The sequence below is a fragment of the Dipodomys merriami genome, unplaced genomic scaffold (assembly GCF_024711535.1).
Source record: "Dipodomys merriami isolate MVZ:Mamm:240054 unplaced genomic scaffold, mDipMer1.0.p SCAF_44, whole genome shotgun sequence".
Lineage (NCBI taxonomy): Eukaryota > Metazoa > Chordata > Mammalia > Rodentia > Heteromyidae > Dipodomys > Dipodomys merriami.
In genome coordinates this window covers 737,835-757,970 of record NW_027206002.1, presented here as the reverse complement: position 1 = coordinate 757,970, position 20,136 = coordinate 737,835, and the positions used below count along the sequence as shown (strand labels likewise).

The following is a 20,136-nucleotide window of genomic DNA, read 5'->3' as shown; positions in this document are numbered from 1 at the left end:
TAGAAGTAGTTGTTTTGAATATGGTTAGACTATGTCCCGAATATTGGAGGAAGGTTAGTCCTTGGTGTGGTCATGTTGGGAGGTGGTAGAGATGTTGGAGAGATAGAGCTTTAGTGTAAGGTAATTAGATCACAGATAGATGTGCTGCCTTTGGAAAGGATTGATGCTGGTCTCGTGAAGTGAGTCATTTATTCTCACAAGAGTGCATTGTAACAGAGTAAGTTTGGTCCACGAATCTCTTTCTGGCTTCCTTTTTTGCCATGTGATCTCTTCCCTGTTGCACATAAACCAGCCAAGATACCATAAAGTGGTGTGGTTGGAGGGATGGAGGGCTTGCCAACACTAACACTATGTTGTTTGGATTTTCATCTCCAAAACTGTAAGCTAAATAAAATTCTTTCCTTTATAACATAGCAAATCTTAGATATTCTGTTATATATGGCAGTTGTAAAAGCTGACTAATACAATAGTTGATCTCCAACTTGAATAGTTAAACTCCAACTTGAAGCAGGTCTCCTATGCCAAAGAAAAGAGCCCCCATGGGGAAAGAATAGGACCTTCCCTTGATAGAGATCTCTGTTGACTAGAAAATCTTGTATCTTCAGACTCCCCTAAGCATTCTGTGGCTTCAGAAGTAACCTATTCATCTCTGTTAAGAGCCGAAGCTGGCCTTTTACTTTAATAATATAATGCAAGAAGCTGCATTATACCAGCCTTATGTGGCTCATACCTAGCTGTTCAGGAGGCTGTTTTGAATATTGCTGTTTGAAGCCAGCCAAGGCAGAAAAGTCCATGAGACTCTTATCTCCAATTAACTAGAAAAAGGAGGTATGGCTCAAGTTGTAAAGCACCAGCCTTTAGCAGAAAAAGCCACAGGCTAATAACTAGGGTTAACATAATTGTAAGCTATGACTTGTAGTAGGCTGTATTTTCACATAACTGGTTCACTGTTAGCAACAGGGTCTCTGACATAATAGATTCCTAGTGGGAGTACACAACTCTCGTAAGTCAGTTAGCTCAGTTGTGAGTGGCAAGGTTAGAGTGACAGTTAAGAAAGTCTGACTTAAGCCGGGCACTGGTGGCTCACGCCTGTAATCCTAACTACTCAGGAGGCTGAGATCTGAGGATCGAGGTTCAAAGCCAGCCCAGGCAGGAGAGACCGTGAGACTCCTATCTCCAATAAACCACCAGAAAACCGGAAGTGGCGCTGTAGCTCAAGTGGTAGAGCGCTCAAGCCCCATAATTCTAAGTCTGACTTAGAATTATGGAAATAGTGGAATATTTGAAGGCACTAAATCCATTATGCATGGTGAATCCTGGCACTCTAATAGAAAGTCTCCTTTCAAATGTCCATACCTGATCCAGTTTATAGACTCTAAATCTATTGATTAGAGAAACATTCAGATCTCCCCAAAGGATGGAGGCCATACAACCACAACAAATGTTTATTATACTGACTTTCATAGCTCTCCCCCAACGAAGCTTGTAGCTATTTACTTAGCTAAGTGTATATACTAAGAAAAAGAGAGTACAGAAATATTTTGTGGTGCCTGGGGTCTGGAAGGGTGATGTGGCTGGGATATCTCTGGTCTCACTATGTCTGCCATTTTCAATTTTCAGAGTGTGTTGACTGTAATCTTGCTGCTTATATGTACGTGTGCTTATATGTACGTGTCCAGCATCCTGGACAGAAATAAAACTGGACTGTTGGGAATATTTTGGAAGTGCGCCAGAACTGGTGAACGAAAGAGTCCATATGTCGCAGTGTGCTGTATAGTGATGGCCTTCAGCATCTTCTTCATACAATAGTTTAGAAAAATGCCAGAATGTAATTACCATCAGATTTCAGTGTGAACAAGGACTTACCTATGGGAAATAATGGAAAGAATGTTAACCTTTTTATCTCTGAACACTGAATGAGATAAATTTCCAGATGCTTTTCCTCTATTTTTATGTTATTGGAACAATGTTCTAAATACATTGTTAAGATGTAACCATTTAATACACAAAGAGTCTTACAGTCCGCAGTAATCAACCCCAGTACTGTCATTTTAATATTATGTTCTGCAAATGCCATTCTGTTGTATAAGACACTAATTTTTTCCTAAGGTGTCCTTAAGGTACATAGTAGAAAACAAAATTTATACTCAAGTTCCTTTCAAATTCCTAAAAATGACAAATCTTTATAAAGGAGTCCCTTTTTTGAATAGCCTTTTTTTTTAAATTTTTTTATTGTAAAGATACTATACAGAGGGTTACAGTTACATGAGTGAGGTAATGAGTACACTTCCTCTTGAACATTGTTACCCCCTCCATTGTTTTCCCCTTACCATCCCCTCCCTCCCTCCCTTCCCCGAGGTTCTTTTTTTTTTTTTTTTTGATTGTGATTAAGTGATTACATAATTTCTGGAAATTCACAGTATTGTGGAATAATGATGCTCATTTAAAGTCACAAGTTCATTCTAACTTTCCTGGAGCAAATTGTCTATCACAGTCTGTAATATATAACAGTGCTCACATATTATATACCATATATGTGATCAGCAGCATGGGGATATTTGGTAGTGGTTCAACCAGATGAGTGGGAGTTCTTTGTTTCTTAAGTCCTGTTAGTTTTGTCATATCACCTAACATTTTGGATTTAGCATCCACTTATCAGGGAGACCATGTACTGTTTGTCTCTTCGTTCTTGCCTTACCTCGCTCAACATGATTCCTTCTAGCTCCATCCATTTCCCTGCAAATGCCATTATTTTGTCATTTCTAATGGCTGCATAATATTCCATTGTGTATAGATACCACAATTTTTGGATCCATTCATCTGTGGTGGGGCATCTAGGTTGTTTCCATATCCTAGCTATTGCGAACAGTGCTGCAATAAACATGGAGGTGCATGTGTCCTTGTATATTGGTTCCTGTTGTTCAGGGTAGATGCCTAGAAGTGGTATGACTGGGTCGTAAGGGAGGTCAATCTTTAGCTTTCTAAGGATCCTCCAGACTGCTTTCCAAAGTGGTTGTATAAGTGTACATTCCCACCAGCAGTGTAATAGCGTTCCTCGTTCTCCACATCCCCTCCAGCATTTGTCGTTGGCTGATTTGTGGATGTGGGACATTCTGACTGGGGTAAGGTGGTATCTCAGGGTTGTCTTTTGAATAGCCTTTTTTTATTGAGAAAAAAATGGTCCAATTTTGTGTTGATAAGGGTTACATTCATTTAGTGATGTTTACTTTTCCTCTGTACACATCTTGATCATTAGCCAGTATACCTCTACTTCTATCAACTTCTGTAGTTGATTACAGGTGTTAAAAGTATTTAAAATGAGCATGTGCATTTTCTTTTTGGGGGTCCGGTCGTGGGGCCTGAACTCTGGGCCTGGGCGCTGTCCCTCAGCTCTTCAGCTCAAGGCTAGCGCTCTACCACTTGAGCCACAGCGCCACTTCCGGCTTTTTTCTTTTTGCTTATGTGGTGCTGAGGAATCGAACCCAGGGCCTCATGCATGCAAGGCAAGCGCTCTACCACTGAGCCACCTTCCCAGCCCAAGCATGTGCATTTCTTAAGATGAGAAATGAGATGTGATCTAAAGAAGTACCAAGAAGCTGTTCATATTTAACATTAAAAAAAAGTTGAAAAAAATCAGTGAGTATAGTAGCCTCTAAGGTCTGTGGTCAAGTATAGATGTCTTAAGCACAACTGTGACCAGTCATTCTGGGAAAAAGACAAACTTCATAAAATGAAAAGAGTAAAATACAATTGGAGAATAACAAAAATTATTTTGTGGACCACTGAACACAGGACTTGACTTAATATTGTTACCTGGGGACCTTTCATAGCACCATAACTCTTTTGATGGAATTGGGTGTGTATGGACAGAGTTCTTGGCCAGAACTCTGCTCATAGAAGGCTCCCACTCAGTGACATAATCAGATAAATATACTTGGTAATTAGCACAACCCTTACATTGGACCATTGGGCCTGTGCATTGAGAGCTTTCACTAAACAAAAATAAGTAGAAGTCTCCACAGTATTCCTCATCCTAGCAAAAATAATAAAGCAAGATCACATTCTAAGGACACCAGAAGAAGAAGCTAACACTTAGGTAACCTAAAGGGAGTAATTTTATTGACCAGAAAACCCCAGAAGATGGCTAGGTAGCTACCAACAGTTCAACAAATTGTAGACTCAGTTTCAGCCAGTGTGCTTACTAGATGTAGTATCTTTTTTTTTTTTTTTTGTCAGTCATGGGCTTGAACTCTGGGCCTGAGTGCAGTCCTTGAGCTCTTCAGCTCACGGCTAGTGCTCTGCCACTTGAGCCACAGTGCCACTTCCAGTTTTCTGGTGGTTTATTGGAGATAAGAGTTTCATGGACTTTCCTGCCTGGCCTGGTTTTGAATCGAGATTCTCAGATCTCAGCCTCCTGAGTAGCTAGGATTACAGGCGTCAGCTACCAGTACCCAGCTAGATGTAGTATCTTTTCCACATTAGATTAATCTGACCTCAGTCATACAGTATTTGGCCACTAATTTCTTTTCACCCCTATCAGAAATCATTTTTATTCACCTGAGACAAGCAACAGTTTAAATTTCCAAGGCAAGATTAACTCTCCTACCCTATGAATTAATAGAATTCTAAGTGACCCAGACCTTCTGGACCTCCTAAATACTCTATTGATCACTTTAGACCACTCAGATAATATCAGTGGCCATGTTAAAATACATATACTTAGGTATAGATAAGCCTTATGAACATTCAGAGCCTGGCATATCAGTAAACTTTTTAGGTATCAAGTCAAGAAATTTCCTATGAAATATAGGGCCAACTACTACATCTTGTACTTCTGATGGAAGCACAACTTTGGTGGGACTTTTGGGTTATGAATGTTACCTGTCACATATTTGGAAATATAACTCTGACCCATATACCTGTCAGTAATATAAGAGCCTGTCATGTTTGAGGGGTGCCCAAAGCAGGAAAGGGCTCTCTCACAGTTTCAGCCTACAGTACAAGTAGTTCTGTTATGTGAGCTCTATTAATCACCAGATTCTGTGGTTTAAAAAGCATTGGCCATTGGAAAATAGTTTATTCATAGAGTCCTAGATAAAAGTCTTATCACCTGTATTGGATATTATATACACCTTTTGAAAAATAGCTCCTGACATATTTGCAAGCCCTTGTAGATCTGGAGGGCCTGATGAGATGAACATGTGGCAAGAACTACCCATGGTAAGTTGGGTTTTGGTAGGCCTACTAAGCTTACGGTTAGGTGAGCCTAGCAATCATTCATTATAACATGGAAGTGGTACATCTGAATGAGTCCAGTGGGATTGGAGGCACAAGTGAGCCTTACAAGCAGGTAACCTTGTGTCAACTGCCTCCATGGCACCAAAACCTTTCGCCCAGCTCACACCTATGATTGCATGGGTGATCCCATGGAATGTTGGGTGTTAATATGCTCACAAAATGATCCAGACACAATACTGTACACCAAGAAGATCAACAGGCCACTTGATTTCTAGTTGACTGCCTTAGTTCTCTTACTTGCCAGTGAGTCATGTTTATGAGAGTAAACATACATTCCAGATATTGCTTTGCCATTCTTTTTCCGGGAGGATCCAGCCAGCATTGCTATCCTAAGGGCTTTTAGAATTTTTGATTTGCCAACATGGGATCCTCCATATAAACATCATGTCAGATCAAGGGATCTACTTTACAACAGAGATGATAGAAGAGTAGGGCCATGGCCATAGGATTTATTGGGTATATCAGTAATGTTCTACTCAGTGCCTTCACTCTGATAGAGTGTTGGGCAATAGCCTGTTGAAGGAATAATTGAAGCACCTTGGTGGTATTTTGCAAGATTGTGAGCTGTCCTTAGGACACAGCTTTCAAATGTACCACTTTAATTTTATTATGAATTGTTACAGGGCTTACCTGACCTTATAGCTTAGTGAGTCTGACAAAACAAGTTTATCATGGATAGTTTTGCTGCACAGTCATTCCATTAGGCCATCTAGTTTTCCCACGTGCACACGCATGTGTGCTGTTTCTTCAAAGGTATAATTTCTAATACAGCTGTATTCTAATAGATATAATTCAAATAACTTGGAACCAAGACATAAAATAAAAAGTGGCTCCTTTTATCCTCAGTGGCCTATTTGGAAAATTTGTGCTTTCCATTCCTGCCACTGGGCTGTGGGCTATGGGCTTATAAGCATTTCAATCAGGGTCCTAAGCAAGAATCCCATTAGACTACATAGAAGGTTGTTGTCAGTTATTTCCACCTCCTTATATCCAGGGACCAGAAGAATGGAGAAGAGCTATGATCTTGTCATTGTATTTAGGCCTGATCATCAGGAGGTCAGACTATACAATAGGAGTGAGGAGGAATACATTTGCTTCCAGGTGAACTGCTTCAATGCTCCTTTGGTGCCCTGTCCTCCTGTTTCACAGTACATTGACAAGTGTGGCAACTTCAGCATGAGATGGCATCAGACCATGCTACCATGCAAGGTCCTCGGATGAGCACAGGTGCTAACCAAGAGTAAGGAAGAGTTTGATAGAAGAGGTGATTAAGTATCAGTCGTGGCCTGCAGATCAGCTACAACAACAATGACATTAGTCATCACTAACCTTCCCTTTCCAAGAAAACCCCACTGGAATCATGGGTGTGCTAGTGGTAACTACAAGTTTGTGAAAGACCATTGCTGAATTTTTTAGCAGCCTGTTTTTAAACCACTGGTAGCTTAAAACCAATGGTAATGAGAGGATTTATACCGTGACATATCCCGACATCCCATTGACCATGGGGATTCCAGACTGCTGTCTCTTCTGGGCACTTCCCATTGTGCCATTTCTCACAGGGTCTATACTCAGTGATCATACCTTTTGCAAGACAAATATATCCCCTAGGCTAAGAGCAGGTGGCTCAGGAAGGGTCCAGGCCTTTCCCTCTCCCACAAGGCTACGAGAGGAGGAAGAAATGAGATTGGATTGATTCTTGTGTTTGGCTCTAGGGACCATGAGAGCCACAATTTTGGTGGGACTCATGGGGCTGAGAGGATTGTCACTCTGGAAAGGAATGTTCTAAGAATCCCTTAAAGTCTTGATCATTGTACTATTGTTATGTCATTTATGACTTGAGAATGCTGTTCCAGCAGCAATTGTTGCTTCCTTGGCCTCCCCTTCCAGCATATGATCTCACCCTGGCTGGAGGAAAATGCTAGGGCAGGAACCAAGATCTCCTTCTGGAGAGAGCTTGGGGCTGCCCCAGCCTCTGTGCTGAAGGAAGTGTGACACATTGCCAAAGAGCTGGGCTTCCCTCCCTTGTGCTGCTTCTGTTGAGATGCTTACTAAGTCCGTTAAGTAGGAAAAAGAGCAGGCTGAAACTGGGCACTGGTGGCTCATGCCTGTAATCCTAGCTACTCAGGAGGTTAAGATATGAGAATCATGGTTTGAAGCCAGTCCGGACAGAAAAGTCCATGAGATTCTTTATCTCCAATAAACTACTCAGAAAAAACCAGGAGTGGCACTGTGGATCAAGTGGTACAGTGCTAGTCTTGAGCACAAAGAGGCTCAGGGACAGTGCCCAGGCCCTGAGTTTAAGCCCCAGGACTGGCAGGGAAAAAAAAAAGAGCAGATTGCTGTGCCGGTGTTGGCTTTCTGGTGCCATTGGTAAGGATCAAGGGCACCTACCTGTCTCATCTTTAATATTCTATTGTTGGTAAGGATTACAATAGCAACATTCCTAGCTGTGTCCTGAGTACCTTGCTTGGTATAGTCTACCAATGGCTGGCCTTGAACTGGAATCCTCTTGTCTCTACCTTCCAAGTAGTTGCATTTTAGGAATGTACCATGTCCAGCAAGAAGCTCACATTTATCAGACTTTAGATATAGCCACTCCTAGCACTTACATGGTGAGGAGCCCTCTAAAGACCTGAGGGATAGGCAGTAAGTAGTCCTCAGCATTTCCAGAGGAGCAGATGACAGTGCATCACATGGCTTAGAAGTTGGGTAGGCATACCCCAGAGTGGGTGCTGAGGAGAACATACTGAATGGAGGAAACTTCTCTACCTCCCATTGGACATTAGTCTACCTTGCTGAGCTGTTAGCCATCTAACAGATGTCGCCATCCAGTAGATGTTGACTGGGGTGCATTCTGGGCTGGCCAGGGCCTCTGCATAAGACAAAAAGAAGCACATCACAGTTCTTCAGGCCCTCTTAGAAAGCTCAGAGGCCAGAGTCTATGGACAGTCCATCACACAGCTCTGAAAGTCATACTCACATCAGGGAACCCTTCATGGTCCCATTATGACTCCCCAAAAAGGAGAAGTTAGAACTAGAGGCAGCTCCTGACAGCCATCACAGCTTGTTGATGTTCATGTTTTACTGTAGTCACCAAGACCCATTCTCCAAGGCAGGCCCCATGACTCTGAGCCAGCTGTATATTGACCTGGGACTCAGTCACTTTGGATTTGTTTCCCAACACTTGACTTGTCAGAATGCTAATCATTGGGAAAGAGTGGACATATAGAGAAGAATTTCTAATGATGATGAGGGTGTTTAGGAAGCAGGCTTAGATCACAGGAAGGGAAAGGAGAGATCTGCTTTTAAGTAGATAAGCAGTGTTTGCACAGGGCAGCAAAGCCAATAATATAAAGTGTTCCTTGGAAAAGTGTTTGGCAGTACCTGTTAAAGCTAAAATGTGTATATCTTGTGACCTAACAATTCCATACCATTATCAGTATTTCCAACAGAAACGCAAACAATTTTGACCAAAACTTGAGTATAAAATACCAAAAGCAGGGCTGGGAAGGTGGCTCAATGGTAGAGTGCTTGCCGATTCCTCAGTATCACATAAGCAGAAAAAGCTGGAAGTGGCACTGTAGCTCAAGTGGTAAAGTGCTAGCCCTGAGCTGAAGACCTGAGGGACAGTGCCCAGGCCCAGAGTTCAGGCCCCAGGACTGACCAAAAAAAAAAAAATTCAAAGCAATCTTATTAATATTAGTAAAAAAAAAAAAAAAAAAAAAAAACAGTGGCATTCTAACTGTCCATCAGCCTAGCAAACACAAGGCTCCAAGTTCAATTTCCAGTACAATGGAAATTAAGAAAATGATTAAAGAAAAATTGTAAATTGCCCATTTTATTGTCCAAGGACAATTTGTTAAAAAAAAAAAAAAAGTCCTCCTTCCATCCCCAGAAGAGCAGCAGGCTCTAAGCAATGCTGCTGGCTTCCCTGGGGCGAGGTCCAAGCGGCATGTTGAGGGCAGGGCCTGGGCAATTTGTGCTGATCTTCCCTTGAAGTTGAGCAAGCAAAAAGGGAGAAAGGTTCTCAATTAATCATCTCTCAGGTTGAAAGAGCAGGTCTGGGCTGGCGATAACATCAGTGGCAGCAACATGAAACTGTTTCACTGCTCTTATCTCAAACCACAGTGAAAAATAACTGTGAAGCTGCAGCTTTCCTGGTAGTCTAGCTAAGGGCTCTGCACAGGAGGGAAATCTTTCAGTCATTTCTGAGGACCAAGCCTGAGCCCAAAAGCTCTTCTGAAGACCTGGAAAGAGGGCTTCTGTGGAGGGGGTCTGTCCAACTTACCTCCTGTGTGATCCTCAAAAAGTCCCACCCTCTCTGGGCCTTAAGGACTGCTTTAAAGGTGGGGAGCTTCCAGAAAAACAGAAAGCCCAATAACTTTGTCTCCCCTCCAGTGCTGACCCAGGGGGGCTGTCTACTTGCTCTGTTCTCTGTAGACCTGATTGCTGTGAGCATCTTCTTGAACCTTTTTATGTTGGGGTAGATTCTGAGGCCATGACCACTCATTCCCGCCATGTTTCACTGTTAAGAAAGCTGAAGCCAGAGAAGTAAGTGCCAAGTTTCCTAACTGTAAAGCTCAGGTAGCTGTAGAAAGTTCCAGGGCAGGAGCTTCAGGTCTGACATAACCAGCTATATGCCTTCCTCAGCTTGCTCAGAGGCTGAGTAGGTGCAGTATGTGCGGACTGCCACTTCACTCATGCAGATCTGAATTACCAAGCACAGGTATGTGCAGGAACGGGAAGGAGAGTGGACCCAGGAACACAGTGAACCTGGCCTCGGTCCCCATCCCACACACTTGGAGGTGTATACAAGAGGCTAGACTGGAAGCCAATTTATGACTCTGTGCATAGAGTATTAGGCTATTAACAAGTGAAGCTGAAGATGCCTAGACCCATCTCACCCACTTTCCAGGCACACACTGAGAGCTTTCTTGCTGCTTGTTGGAGGGGAGAAATGGGCCTCTTCTGTAGGAACTATGCATTGTTACCTGATCACTACTGTCTTGACTGAACAACTGATGTTGGAAATCAGTTGATGCACCACAGAGCCCACTGAGAACCACATTCATTTAGCTGACTTCAGGGATGCAAAATTTCTCTGAACACTTATACCTCATGATGTCCTCTGACCTAGGAATAACTTCTCTCCACAGAGAGAGCCATCAGAGAAAATCACCCACTGTACCACTCCAATATCACCCCACACAGGGTAAGCCCAGAATAGGTGCCTTGGAAAACTTTCATGACTGCCTTTCCAAATTGCTACGTTAGCTCTGTGTCTATCTCTTGATCTGACAGATCAGCCATTCCTGTGGGTGAAGTGTCTTTCTTTTGTGACCTCTCTGGATATGAGTCCTGAGTCAAAGGACAAAGCCACACAGGTCCTGGAAGAAAGTACATGGTATTGCCCATGGCTGATGTGATCTCAAGGCATAGCATGAAAGGGGCCTACACATCTGTCTTTATGAGTTTTAGATTCCTAGTTCTCACCTTAATAACACTGGTTTTTGTGAGAAAGGGTCATTCAGGAGGCAGGAGGTGATAGAGTTGGGAAGGTGCCTGAGAAATAGGGACTATTCCACTATCCTGGGAAGTGTTGAGACTGAGTGAACCTATCTCCTCAGGCAGCCAGCCCTGCTCTCCCTCCTGGGCTAACAATAGGCCCAGCGAACTCAAGAAGTGTGTCCTCAGGGCCAACTCTACCCATGGAAACCTGCTATGGAAGTGATAGTTCGGGTCTGTTCACTGATCCCTCAAAGAAAGGGAGTATCCAGGGCCAGTCCTAGCCAATTGAGGAGGTCAAGGTCATGTTTGAGCCCAAGGGTCTATTTTAGAATTCCAGCCTTTCAATATACCTGTACCTTTTTAGATCCAGTGCAAACAGAAATTCAGGAAGCCGTGGGCTTCAGTCTGCCCTGAAGCATGGTATCCACATGGGTCCAGCCCAGTAGCCTCTCTGACACTGTATCCAGAGCGAAGCCTTTTTTGGAGGTAAAACTAGATCACATAGAAAACTCAAGTGTCCCTACTGATATCTTTTCATAGATGGCTGCTTGACCTTGATTAAGGCTTAATTAAAGCTGCCATGGAGATGTGGACTGTCATTTTGAGTAGTACATCCATCTTCCCACCTGTTCCCTGTTCACCAGCAGAGATACCAGAAGTGCTCTGTCAGCTTCTCTGACCACAGTTTCTCTAGCATTGAGCCAGATGTTCTGAGGCTCTGCATCTTGACAAAGGCTGAGCCTAGGCTCTGATCTATATTTGCCTCTGGGGCTGTTGGCTGAGAGACTGAGGAACCTCTGCTGTCCTGAATGTGACAGAGACATACAGTCCTAACCCTCTACTGTCAGATGCCTCCGGCTTTAGGATCTCATGTTTAGGGAGTCTCAGGCTGACTAAGAGTCTAAGGCAGTAAAATGATAGGTTTTTCCACGAGGTATCACAACAGCCTTCTCCAAACTCTTCCCATTACAAAGGCCTGGCCCAAGGAATTCTAAGCATCATGTATGCAATGTACCGAAGGGACAAGAGTGCATAGCCTTCAGTGACTGGGCCATGGACTTTCTCCAGGCTCAAACTGCTCTTGGCTCCTACCCCAGAGCACCTCCGACTGATCCAGAGCAACAAGACTTCCTTCTGTGTTCTGAGGTCACTGAATAACTGCTCAGTCACACTCACTGACCTGAAGCCTGATATGGCTTCTCAAGGAAATGGCAAAGCTCTAGGATCTAGGGATCCTAGAGCAAGGGATGAAGATGTGCATCTGGAGTTGGCGTGTACTTGTTGCAGCACTATCCATCTGACAAAGCCTGTCATCAGGCAGATATTGAAGGTTCCTGACAGCCTGGTCTGGACCAACTTGTATTTGCAAGTATGATATCTAGGTCTTTATCTGTCCTCCTCTGTGGAAGAAGCTTGTGGTAGATTGTAGGAAGTGGTCTAGATTGTGGAGGAATCCCGGGCATCCCCAGTAAGTTGTTCAAATGGTTAGAGTAGAGGTTAGAATTAAGGTTGGAGGTTGGAGCTTAGCAGCCCCATCTACCACCACTGCAGGATCTGAGTAACTGTGCATTTGCCTCAGGCAGGGGCCTAGTACTCTTTGTGTGTGTGTGTGGGGGGGGAGTATAATGGTAAGAGACACACTGTCACACCACAAACTTTCTAAAAGGTCAAGGAAGGGGACTTTCAGTTTAGATAACCCTTTGTTGATGACAGATGGAGCAAGGGGCTAGAGGATGTCCCTGGGTTCTGTGAACACCCCTCCTGCACAAGTCCCACACTATACTCAGTCCTCTATGGGTGACCTGAAAGCCCCTGTGCTCTGAGTCTTTTACTGAGACTGACATTTCTGGTTCTAAACTGAGCCCAAAGGGTGGGTGAGGACAGATTATGTTTAGAGCTCCCCAGGAACTTCAGCTAAGAGCAAAGAGAAGTTTTGAGCTTTGTTTGGTGCTTCGGGGAGGGGAACTGGGAAAGATCCAACAGAGTTCTGGAGGAGGGAGTCAGGCAGGATGGAACTCCTCCTGTGTGCCCAAGGCCGGAGATGCAGCAAGGGAAAGATGGGGTGGATCCCTACCAGCCCCCTCAAGGCCAAAGACCTCTCCAAGAAGACCCTTGGGCCTTCAGGTCAGGAGATTGCTAGAACCCCCTCTCTCTCTTTCTTAGCCCATGGGGCCCCATATGTCCTCAGGTGCCACTCTCAGGTACCCACCTAACCTGACAGCCTTGTCTTCAGCAAACTCAACCCCCGCCCCCCAGACAGTAAAGTATTTTCCAAGTCTTCTCCAGTCATTACCTGCATCTCTATTTTTAGGAAAAGACAGAGCCCCAAAGACTTCCCATTGATCTTCTGGCCTGATTTCCATCCTTCTATGGATGTGATGATACTTTTTTATTTATTGTGAAAATACTGTGCAGAGGGGTTACAATTACATGAGACAGGTAATGAGTACATTTCTTATCAGCATTATTGCCTCCTCCTTTGTTTCCCTTTACCATCCCTGCCCTCCCATCTTCCCCCCTGCCCACTCCCCCCACAGCCAAAGTTGTAAAGTTCATTTTCGACATAACGACTTGTACGTCTCATCGTTGCAATGGATCCACCTGTATCCCTATTTAAACAATTTGTTTTTTCCCTTCCCCTCCACAAATTATACCAACATCAAATACAGTGAAAACAGGGGTTATACCCTGGGGGACAGATATACAAAGCAACAAAGAAATCATCTTATAAATATGTTAGAAACAGTAGCAAGAAAGAAAAACCATTTGAGTCCTTATCTTGGTGTTCATTTCGTCTAACATCAACTTATCTGACCATTTCTGCTTGTCTCAGACATGTACTAGTTATTGAAAATAAGGAAAACCATGGGACCTATCTTTCTTTGTGCCTGGCTTACTTCACTTAATAGAATTTTTTCCAAGTCTTTCCATTTCCTAACAAATGGGTCAATGTCATTCTTTCTGATGGAGGCATAGAATTCCATTGTGTATATATGCCACAGTTTCTTGATCCATTCATCTACTGAGGGGCATCTGGGTTGGTTCCATATCTTAGCTATGGTAAATAATGCTGCAGTAAACATAGTTGTGCTGGTAGCTTTAGTATGGTCTTGTTTGTGATCATTTGGGTAAATGCCCCAAAGTGGGATTGCTGGGTCATAGGGGAGCTCTATGTGGAGTCTTTTGAGGAACCTCCATACTACTTTCCAAAGTGGTTGAACAAGTTTATACTCCCACCAACCATGCAGTAGGGTTCCTTGAACTTGGAGAAATCATTTTGCTCAATAGCACAGCTCTTGGACTGTGTTGGCTAAATAAGAAACATGTTAAGCACATGTTAAACTGGGGGGGGGGTCTGGTCGTGGGGCCTGAACTCCGGGCCTGGGCACTGTCCCTCAGCTCTTCAGCTCAAGGCTAGCACTCTACCACTTGAGCCACAGTGCCACTTCCGGCTTTTTTCTTTTTGCTTATGTGGTGCTGAGGAGTCGAACTCAGGGCCTCAGGCATGCAAGGTAAGCGCTCTACCACTGAGCCACCTTCCCAGCCCATAAACTCTTATAAAAAGTAAATTACAAATAAGCCGGACACTGCTGGCTCACGCCTGTAATCCTAATTACTCCAGAGGCTGAGATCTGAGGATCACAGTTCAAAACAAGTCCAGGCAGAAAAGCCCATGAGACTATCTCCAAATAACTACCAGAAAACTGGAAGTGGCATTATAGTTCAAGTGGTAGAGTGCTAGCTTTAAACTGAAGAGCTCAGGAGCAGCGCACAGGCCCATAGTTCAAGTTCCATGACTGACAAAAAAAAAAAAATACACACACACACACACACACACACACACACACACACACACACACACACACACACACACACACACACACACACACACACACACACACACACACACACACACACACACACACACACACACACACACACACACACACACACACACACACACACACACACACACACGCTTCTACCTCCTAGCTGGATCTGGGGAGTTGGGTAACCCTTAGAGGTTTTCTCCCCTCCACCCCTCTTTACGAACAGAACAAGAGCAATGGAGGCCACCTGGAAAAAGTGTGGCCCAGAGTCTGAGGACCATCGACAGCCACTAGAGGAAGCCAGCAGGGTTTAGGCAAATCCCATAGCTTTTCAGGACCAGGTCATCAGTACAATAAGGTGGGAGTACCCAGTGGGCCCTGCAAGGTAGGGGCAAAGGCAAAGAACAACTCAGTCATTTCCCCAGACATGCTCTCCAATACTGCAGCCCATCCCCACATCATGGACTCTAATGAGGCTTCTCATAGCAGAAGAGGCCCCAAGAATACAGCAAACTGGAGTAAGCCCAGACTGGCTGGCCAGTGGGTGGAGAATCAGCACTGAGAGGCCCTCCCCTTCAGCCCATGGCCAGCCTCTGTTAATCTGACTCAGACCTGCTCTACACTGACCATAGGAGGTGAGGGAGGTGGCTAAGGACACACAGAACTACCCTTAAATGTACAGGTAAATGTACAGTCCTCCTCTGCCCATCCTCCATCCCCTGTCATGAGTGGATTGCTTTGGACTTTGAGACAATCCCCCCTCCAAAAAAAAGTTGTTTGCATGGTCCAAGGATATTCCTTGAAGCCTCACTTTGTCCCCACTGGGCCCTGGCTATGTTGCAGGGTAACGAAGCCCCAGGTTGCCCTAACAGCAAATAGCCATTTACTTCCAGCTTTGTGCAAATTTCTGTGGGCTCCTTCATGTCCTTACAAAACCCTTGTTATGTGTGGATTCTGTTTGTTGTATTTTTCTGAAATATTCTTCAGAGTGGAGGTGCAGGAAAATTGGTAAACCCATAGCAATTGTGGAGGTACATGGCAATATCAGTATCCGTTGACTCCTCTCCTCATCCATCCCTGGTCACTCTGTCCTGATGGAGCCCTGGACTAGTAGCACTGCAGTAGAGACAGTGGGTGTCTTGCCACTCCTACATACTCCCCAGGTTCAGGATTGCCCTTAGGGAAGTAGTCAGAGAACTGGCAAAGCTCATCTATTGGCTGAGCTGGAGGTTCTGTCCTCAAGTTCTCAAAGTCTCCAGCATCCCTCGTTCTCATCATTCAGAGATTGCTGAGGCAAACGCTCTCTCCCTGTTTGAATGTGATCAGAAGGAGGCAAGGGAGTAGGTGTTCTTTACCTCACTGGTATTCTGGGGTCTGCTGAAGTCACCCTTCAAGCAAGAGAATTTGGTCAGAAGCATGAAGTGCCACAGGCACTTCATCATAGAGTGAGGTATGATTTTTCTGGAAAGTCACAGTAGCTACCTTTATCTGGACAGAGTAGCTTTCTGATCCCAGAGCACAAGACCCAGGAGCACATACTACTCAATAGGGTTGTCAGCCACTTAAATGTAGACTTGACAGAATTTCTTTGGGAAGAGGGTAAGGGTCTAAGGAAATGCAAACCTCTTGTCAGTCTGTGGCTTCCAAGGAAGACAGAGAGGACCTTATCACTGGGCAAAATGTGCTTTTCAAGCATTATCAATGACCACATCCCAGTATGGATCCTTTTCTGTGCTGAAACTTAGGCTTACTGTAAGACTACTTGTGATCGTATGTGGAGTGGTAACCTTCCTGCCTGAGTGGGTCAGGTGTCTGGCTAGAATTGGAGCTGTCTGCAGTTGCACCCTGGAGCAGAGGTGGTCTAGGGATGGTAGGTACACTGTTCAGTGTACAACTTCTGAGTGCCATCTGCCCCCAGCCCACCTGTATGAAGAAAGGTATGGGGACACATTTCCTCAGAGTTCCCAGAAGGGACACAGGGGAAGAGATTCAGAATACAGCTTTCAGCTTGCCTGTCAAGCAAGGAGGAAAGAGCACTCCTTTTCTCTCTCAGCCCAAAGGCAATAGATTTAGGGAGAAAGCATATATTAGATTAAAACATCATCTAAAAATAGAAACCATTTCAGAAATACGCTACCCTACAGTCATGTTCCAGCATACTCTGGACTTATATTCTGCCTCTAAAAGATTAAGATCACCTATTTTGGGGAAAGTTGGGTAAATATGCTGAGCTCTGACCCCTGTGGTTTAGTTTCTCTTTCCCTGAACAGCTGTCTGTTTGCTGATTTACCTTGAGAGTTGTTGAAGCTCTGAGCATAAGGGGTTTTGCCTAACACCAGGGCAGGCCTATTCAGACATCTGCCAGTCAATACCAGCAGCCCCAGGCTGCCCAAGGAAGGATGATGGTTCTTCTCTAGGGCAAGATTTCCTCAATTGGTTGCTTGGACTTTCAAGTGAACCTGAAACTCACTTTCTGGGGTGGGAGCCCTTGAGTTGCACCCAGCTTCCACTCTTGTCTCCCTTTGGTTCTGGCAGCATTGCCCATCAACAGTACAGGACACCACGGGACCCTCAGTTCTCCCTTCCCCCTCCCTGCTTCTTCCCCTCTGAAAATAAGCCAGAAAACTGCACAAATCAAAGAATACTTTAAATAATTTATTATTACAGTAAAACATCAAATAAATACAGACCACACAATTAAATAAATAAATAAAAATATAAATATAAATATATAAATAAATATTACTATAAAATAACCTCCCACTCTACCGTCATGTCCATATTAGGGACATGTATGGTCCAGGGCAGGTCCATGCCATCCCCCTATCCTCCCTTAGTGTGGCTGTGGCCCAGCCATTGGTCCCTCTAAGACAGAAATCATGAGTTGTGGCTCATTTGGGGAGAGAAAGCAGCAGTCTGTGAGGTTGCATGTTGGGCTGGACGGGCTGCCTTACTTCTGGACTGAGTCCCAGCAGTCAAAGGGGATGTCAAACAGAAAGCCCTTCAGGTTCTCTTTGAAATAGTTGAAGGTTATAATCTGGGTCATACAGGAAGTTTCCTTAAGAAAAAATAAAAGAAAAAAAAACCAGAACAAAACACTTAAGTCCAAGTGAATGGGTAACATAGAGAAGCAGCAGTACATTTCTTTGTAGCCTTTTGTAGCCTTTGAGAACTCAGAGGACAGAAAGCCCATGGGGTGTGTGTGTGTGTGTGTGTGTGTGTGTGTGTGTGTGTGTGTGTGTGTGTGTGTGTGTGTGTGTGTGTGTGTGTGTGTGTGTGTGTGTGTGTGTGTGTGTGTGTGTGTGTGTGTGTGTGTGTTGACAGTGGCTACACTGTCCTGAGACAATCTAAGGCCATCTTTCTCCCAGCCCCCAAAAGGCCATGGATTTCACTTTCTTCCTGGAGAAAGAAAGAGGGGTTTGAGACCTTTGTCCATTCCAGGGGCCCCTTTCTTCCTTTTATGCCATCTAGGCACCCCATGGGAAAGTCCTGACAGGAGGTGATGCTTCCTTTGGACTTCAGGCAGGCCCTGAGTTTCCTGGGATTTGCCTCAGCTCTGACCTCATTGGTGAGAATGACCAGAATAACAAGGATGGCAGCAGTTCCTGCTTAGAGAGCATTGTGAGCTTCAGAGCTCTGCAGTGTTAAATTCTTAAGGCTGGGAAAGGGGTTGGAGGTTTCCCCATTCTGCTGCTCATTATTACATATCATAACTAGTTTTCCTGGTCCTGAGCAGCTACAGCCAGGGGTTTCTCTCCTCACCAAGTCCCTACGCTTCCAGGCTAATACTTTCCTGCTTGGGGCTTGGCTGTGGGCACTCACCGGGGTTGGGGGACAGTGGTGCTTATAGTGGCTGGCAATCATCGTCAAAGGGCCTTTGAGCTTGGTGAGGCTGCCGCGCAGGCCCTGCTTGTACAGCTCCAGGCGAGTCTGCAGGCATGTTGGCTCCTATAGGAAGTATTCATGATCCATTTAGCAGAGAACAGGTGTCCTCAGTGGGCATCAGCTACCCTTCCAATCTTCTCTCCTGCTCCCATTCCCTGTCCCCCCAAGAGTAAGGCCACAAAGAGACACAGCCTGATTCCTGACTAGACTGAGGCTGGGTCTGGTCATACATTTTAATCTGACTAACATAAACATTCAGCTGTTCTCTGCCTGTCTCAGGATGTCCTAAGCTGGCATAGACACATTCCCTTAGTCTGGTACCTGGAGAAGGTCCCCATGTTAAAAAAAAAAAAAAAAAAAAAGGCCAGGCACTAGTGGCTATACCTGTAATCCTAGCTATTAAGGAGGCTGAGATCTTCAAAGCCAGCCCAGGCAGGAAAGCCTGTGAGACTTTTTATCTCCAAATAACCACCAGAAACCAGAAATGATACTCTGGCTCAAGTGGTAGAGCACTTACCTTGAGCTGAAGAGCTGAGGGACAGCACCCAGGCCCAGAGTTCAAGCCCCACGACCAACACGCACACACGCACGCGCGCGCGCACACACACACACACACACACACACACACACACACACACACACACCACTTGGCCCAGAGTTCAAGCCCCACAACCAACACACACACACACACACACACACACCACTTTACTATTCTAGGAGAAGGGACTAAGCAGGGTACCTGTCACCTACTTCATGAGTAAGCATTGTTCCTGAAGTCCCTCTAGGCCCCTCTATAGCCAGCACTCTGTCTCTATGGGGCTTGGTCTCAGAGCATGAGTATCCTCAAGTCCCCAGACCCCTCTTATCAAGTGACTTGCTGACTTCTAGCCTTTGAATGCACTATGTCTATCCTTGGCGGCTGAGCTGATAAAGGAATCCACGTGACTGCCACAGTGGACTCTTGAGCACCCAGATACCACCTCTCTCTTCCTGGCAGCCAGTTGATTGGAAAAAAAGTGGATAGCCCTATGAGGGTCCAGGGCAGAGGCATCTGGAAAAGGTGTTTAAAGAGGAACATCTTACCTGAGGGTCAAACTCTTCAGAGACCACTTGTACTGTTTCATTCTGTAGGAAGGAAAATGTCATGTTATCAAAGTGACAGGCAAGGCCAATTTGGTGACCAAGACACAGCCTACATTCCCTCCCTCACTCACCATCACAGCAGGCATGTCATTACTGTGGTTCAGGAGGCTCAGGGCTTCCTTGATGGCATCTACATGCTTCCAGGGCCGGGTGACAGGACTGGGCGGGTGGGTGGGTGCAGAGATGCTGCAGACCACAGTGCCCAATAGAAGCAAGTTCTGCAGCCACATCCTCCTGAGGACTTTAGCCTTTCTCTCTGACTACTGGGCTCACTGGCAAAAAGGCTCTTATATACACAGTTAGAGGAAATGATTAATGATGACCACAAAACTCCAGAGAGGCGGGGGAACTACCTGAACTACGGAATCTCCTGGCCCTTATCAGCTGCATATGGGAACGGTGAGCCTTTCTCCCTAGGTGGTCAGGTTCGGGGGTTTTCATTAATGGGCCCTTCTTTCCAAGAACTAGCTAG

The 20,136-nt window shown here is 44.9% G+C and overlaps 1 protein-coding gene and 1 pseudogene across 1 annotated transcript; one reads left to right on the top strand and one right to left on the bottom strand.

Annotated features, from left to right (window-relative positions):
• Positions 1-1,596: 1,596 nt before the first annotated feature.
• LOC138808041 (protein kish-A pseudogene) lies at positions 1,597-1,809 on the top strand (annotated as a pseudogene).
• A 15,587-nt stretch (positions 1,810-17,396) lies between these two features.
• Positions 17,397-19,894, bottom strand: Csf2 (colony stimulating factor 2). The gene is made up of 4 exons (XM_069994004.1): positions 19,736-19,894; positions 19,605-19,646; positions 18,459-18,584; positions 17,397-17,694 (listed from the first exon to the last, which is right to left on the bottom strand). The coding sequence occupies exons 1-4, from the start codon at positions 19,892-19,894 to the stop codon at positions 17,587-17,589; spliced, it is 435 nt and encodes a 144-aa protein (XP_069850105.1). The 3' UTR covers positions 17,397-17,586.
• Positions 19,895-20,136: the final 242 nt, after the last annotated feature.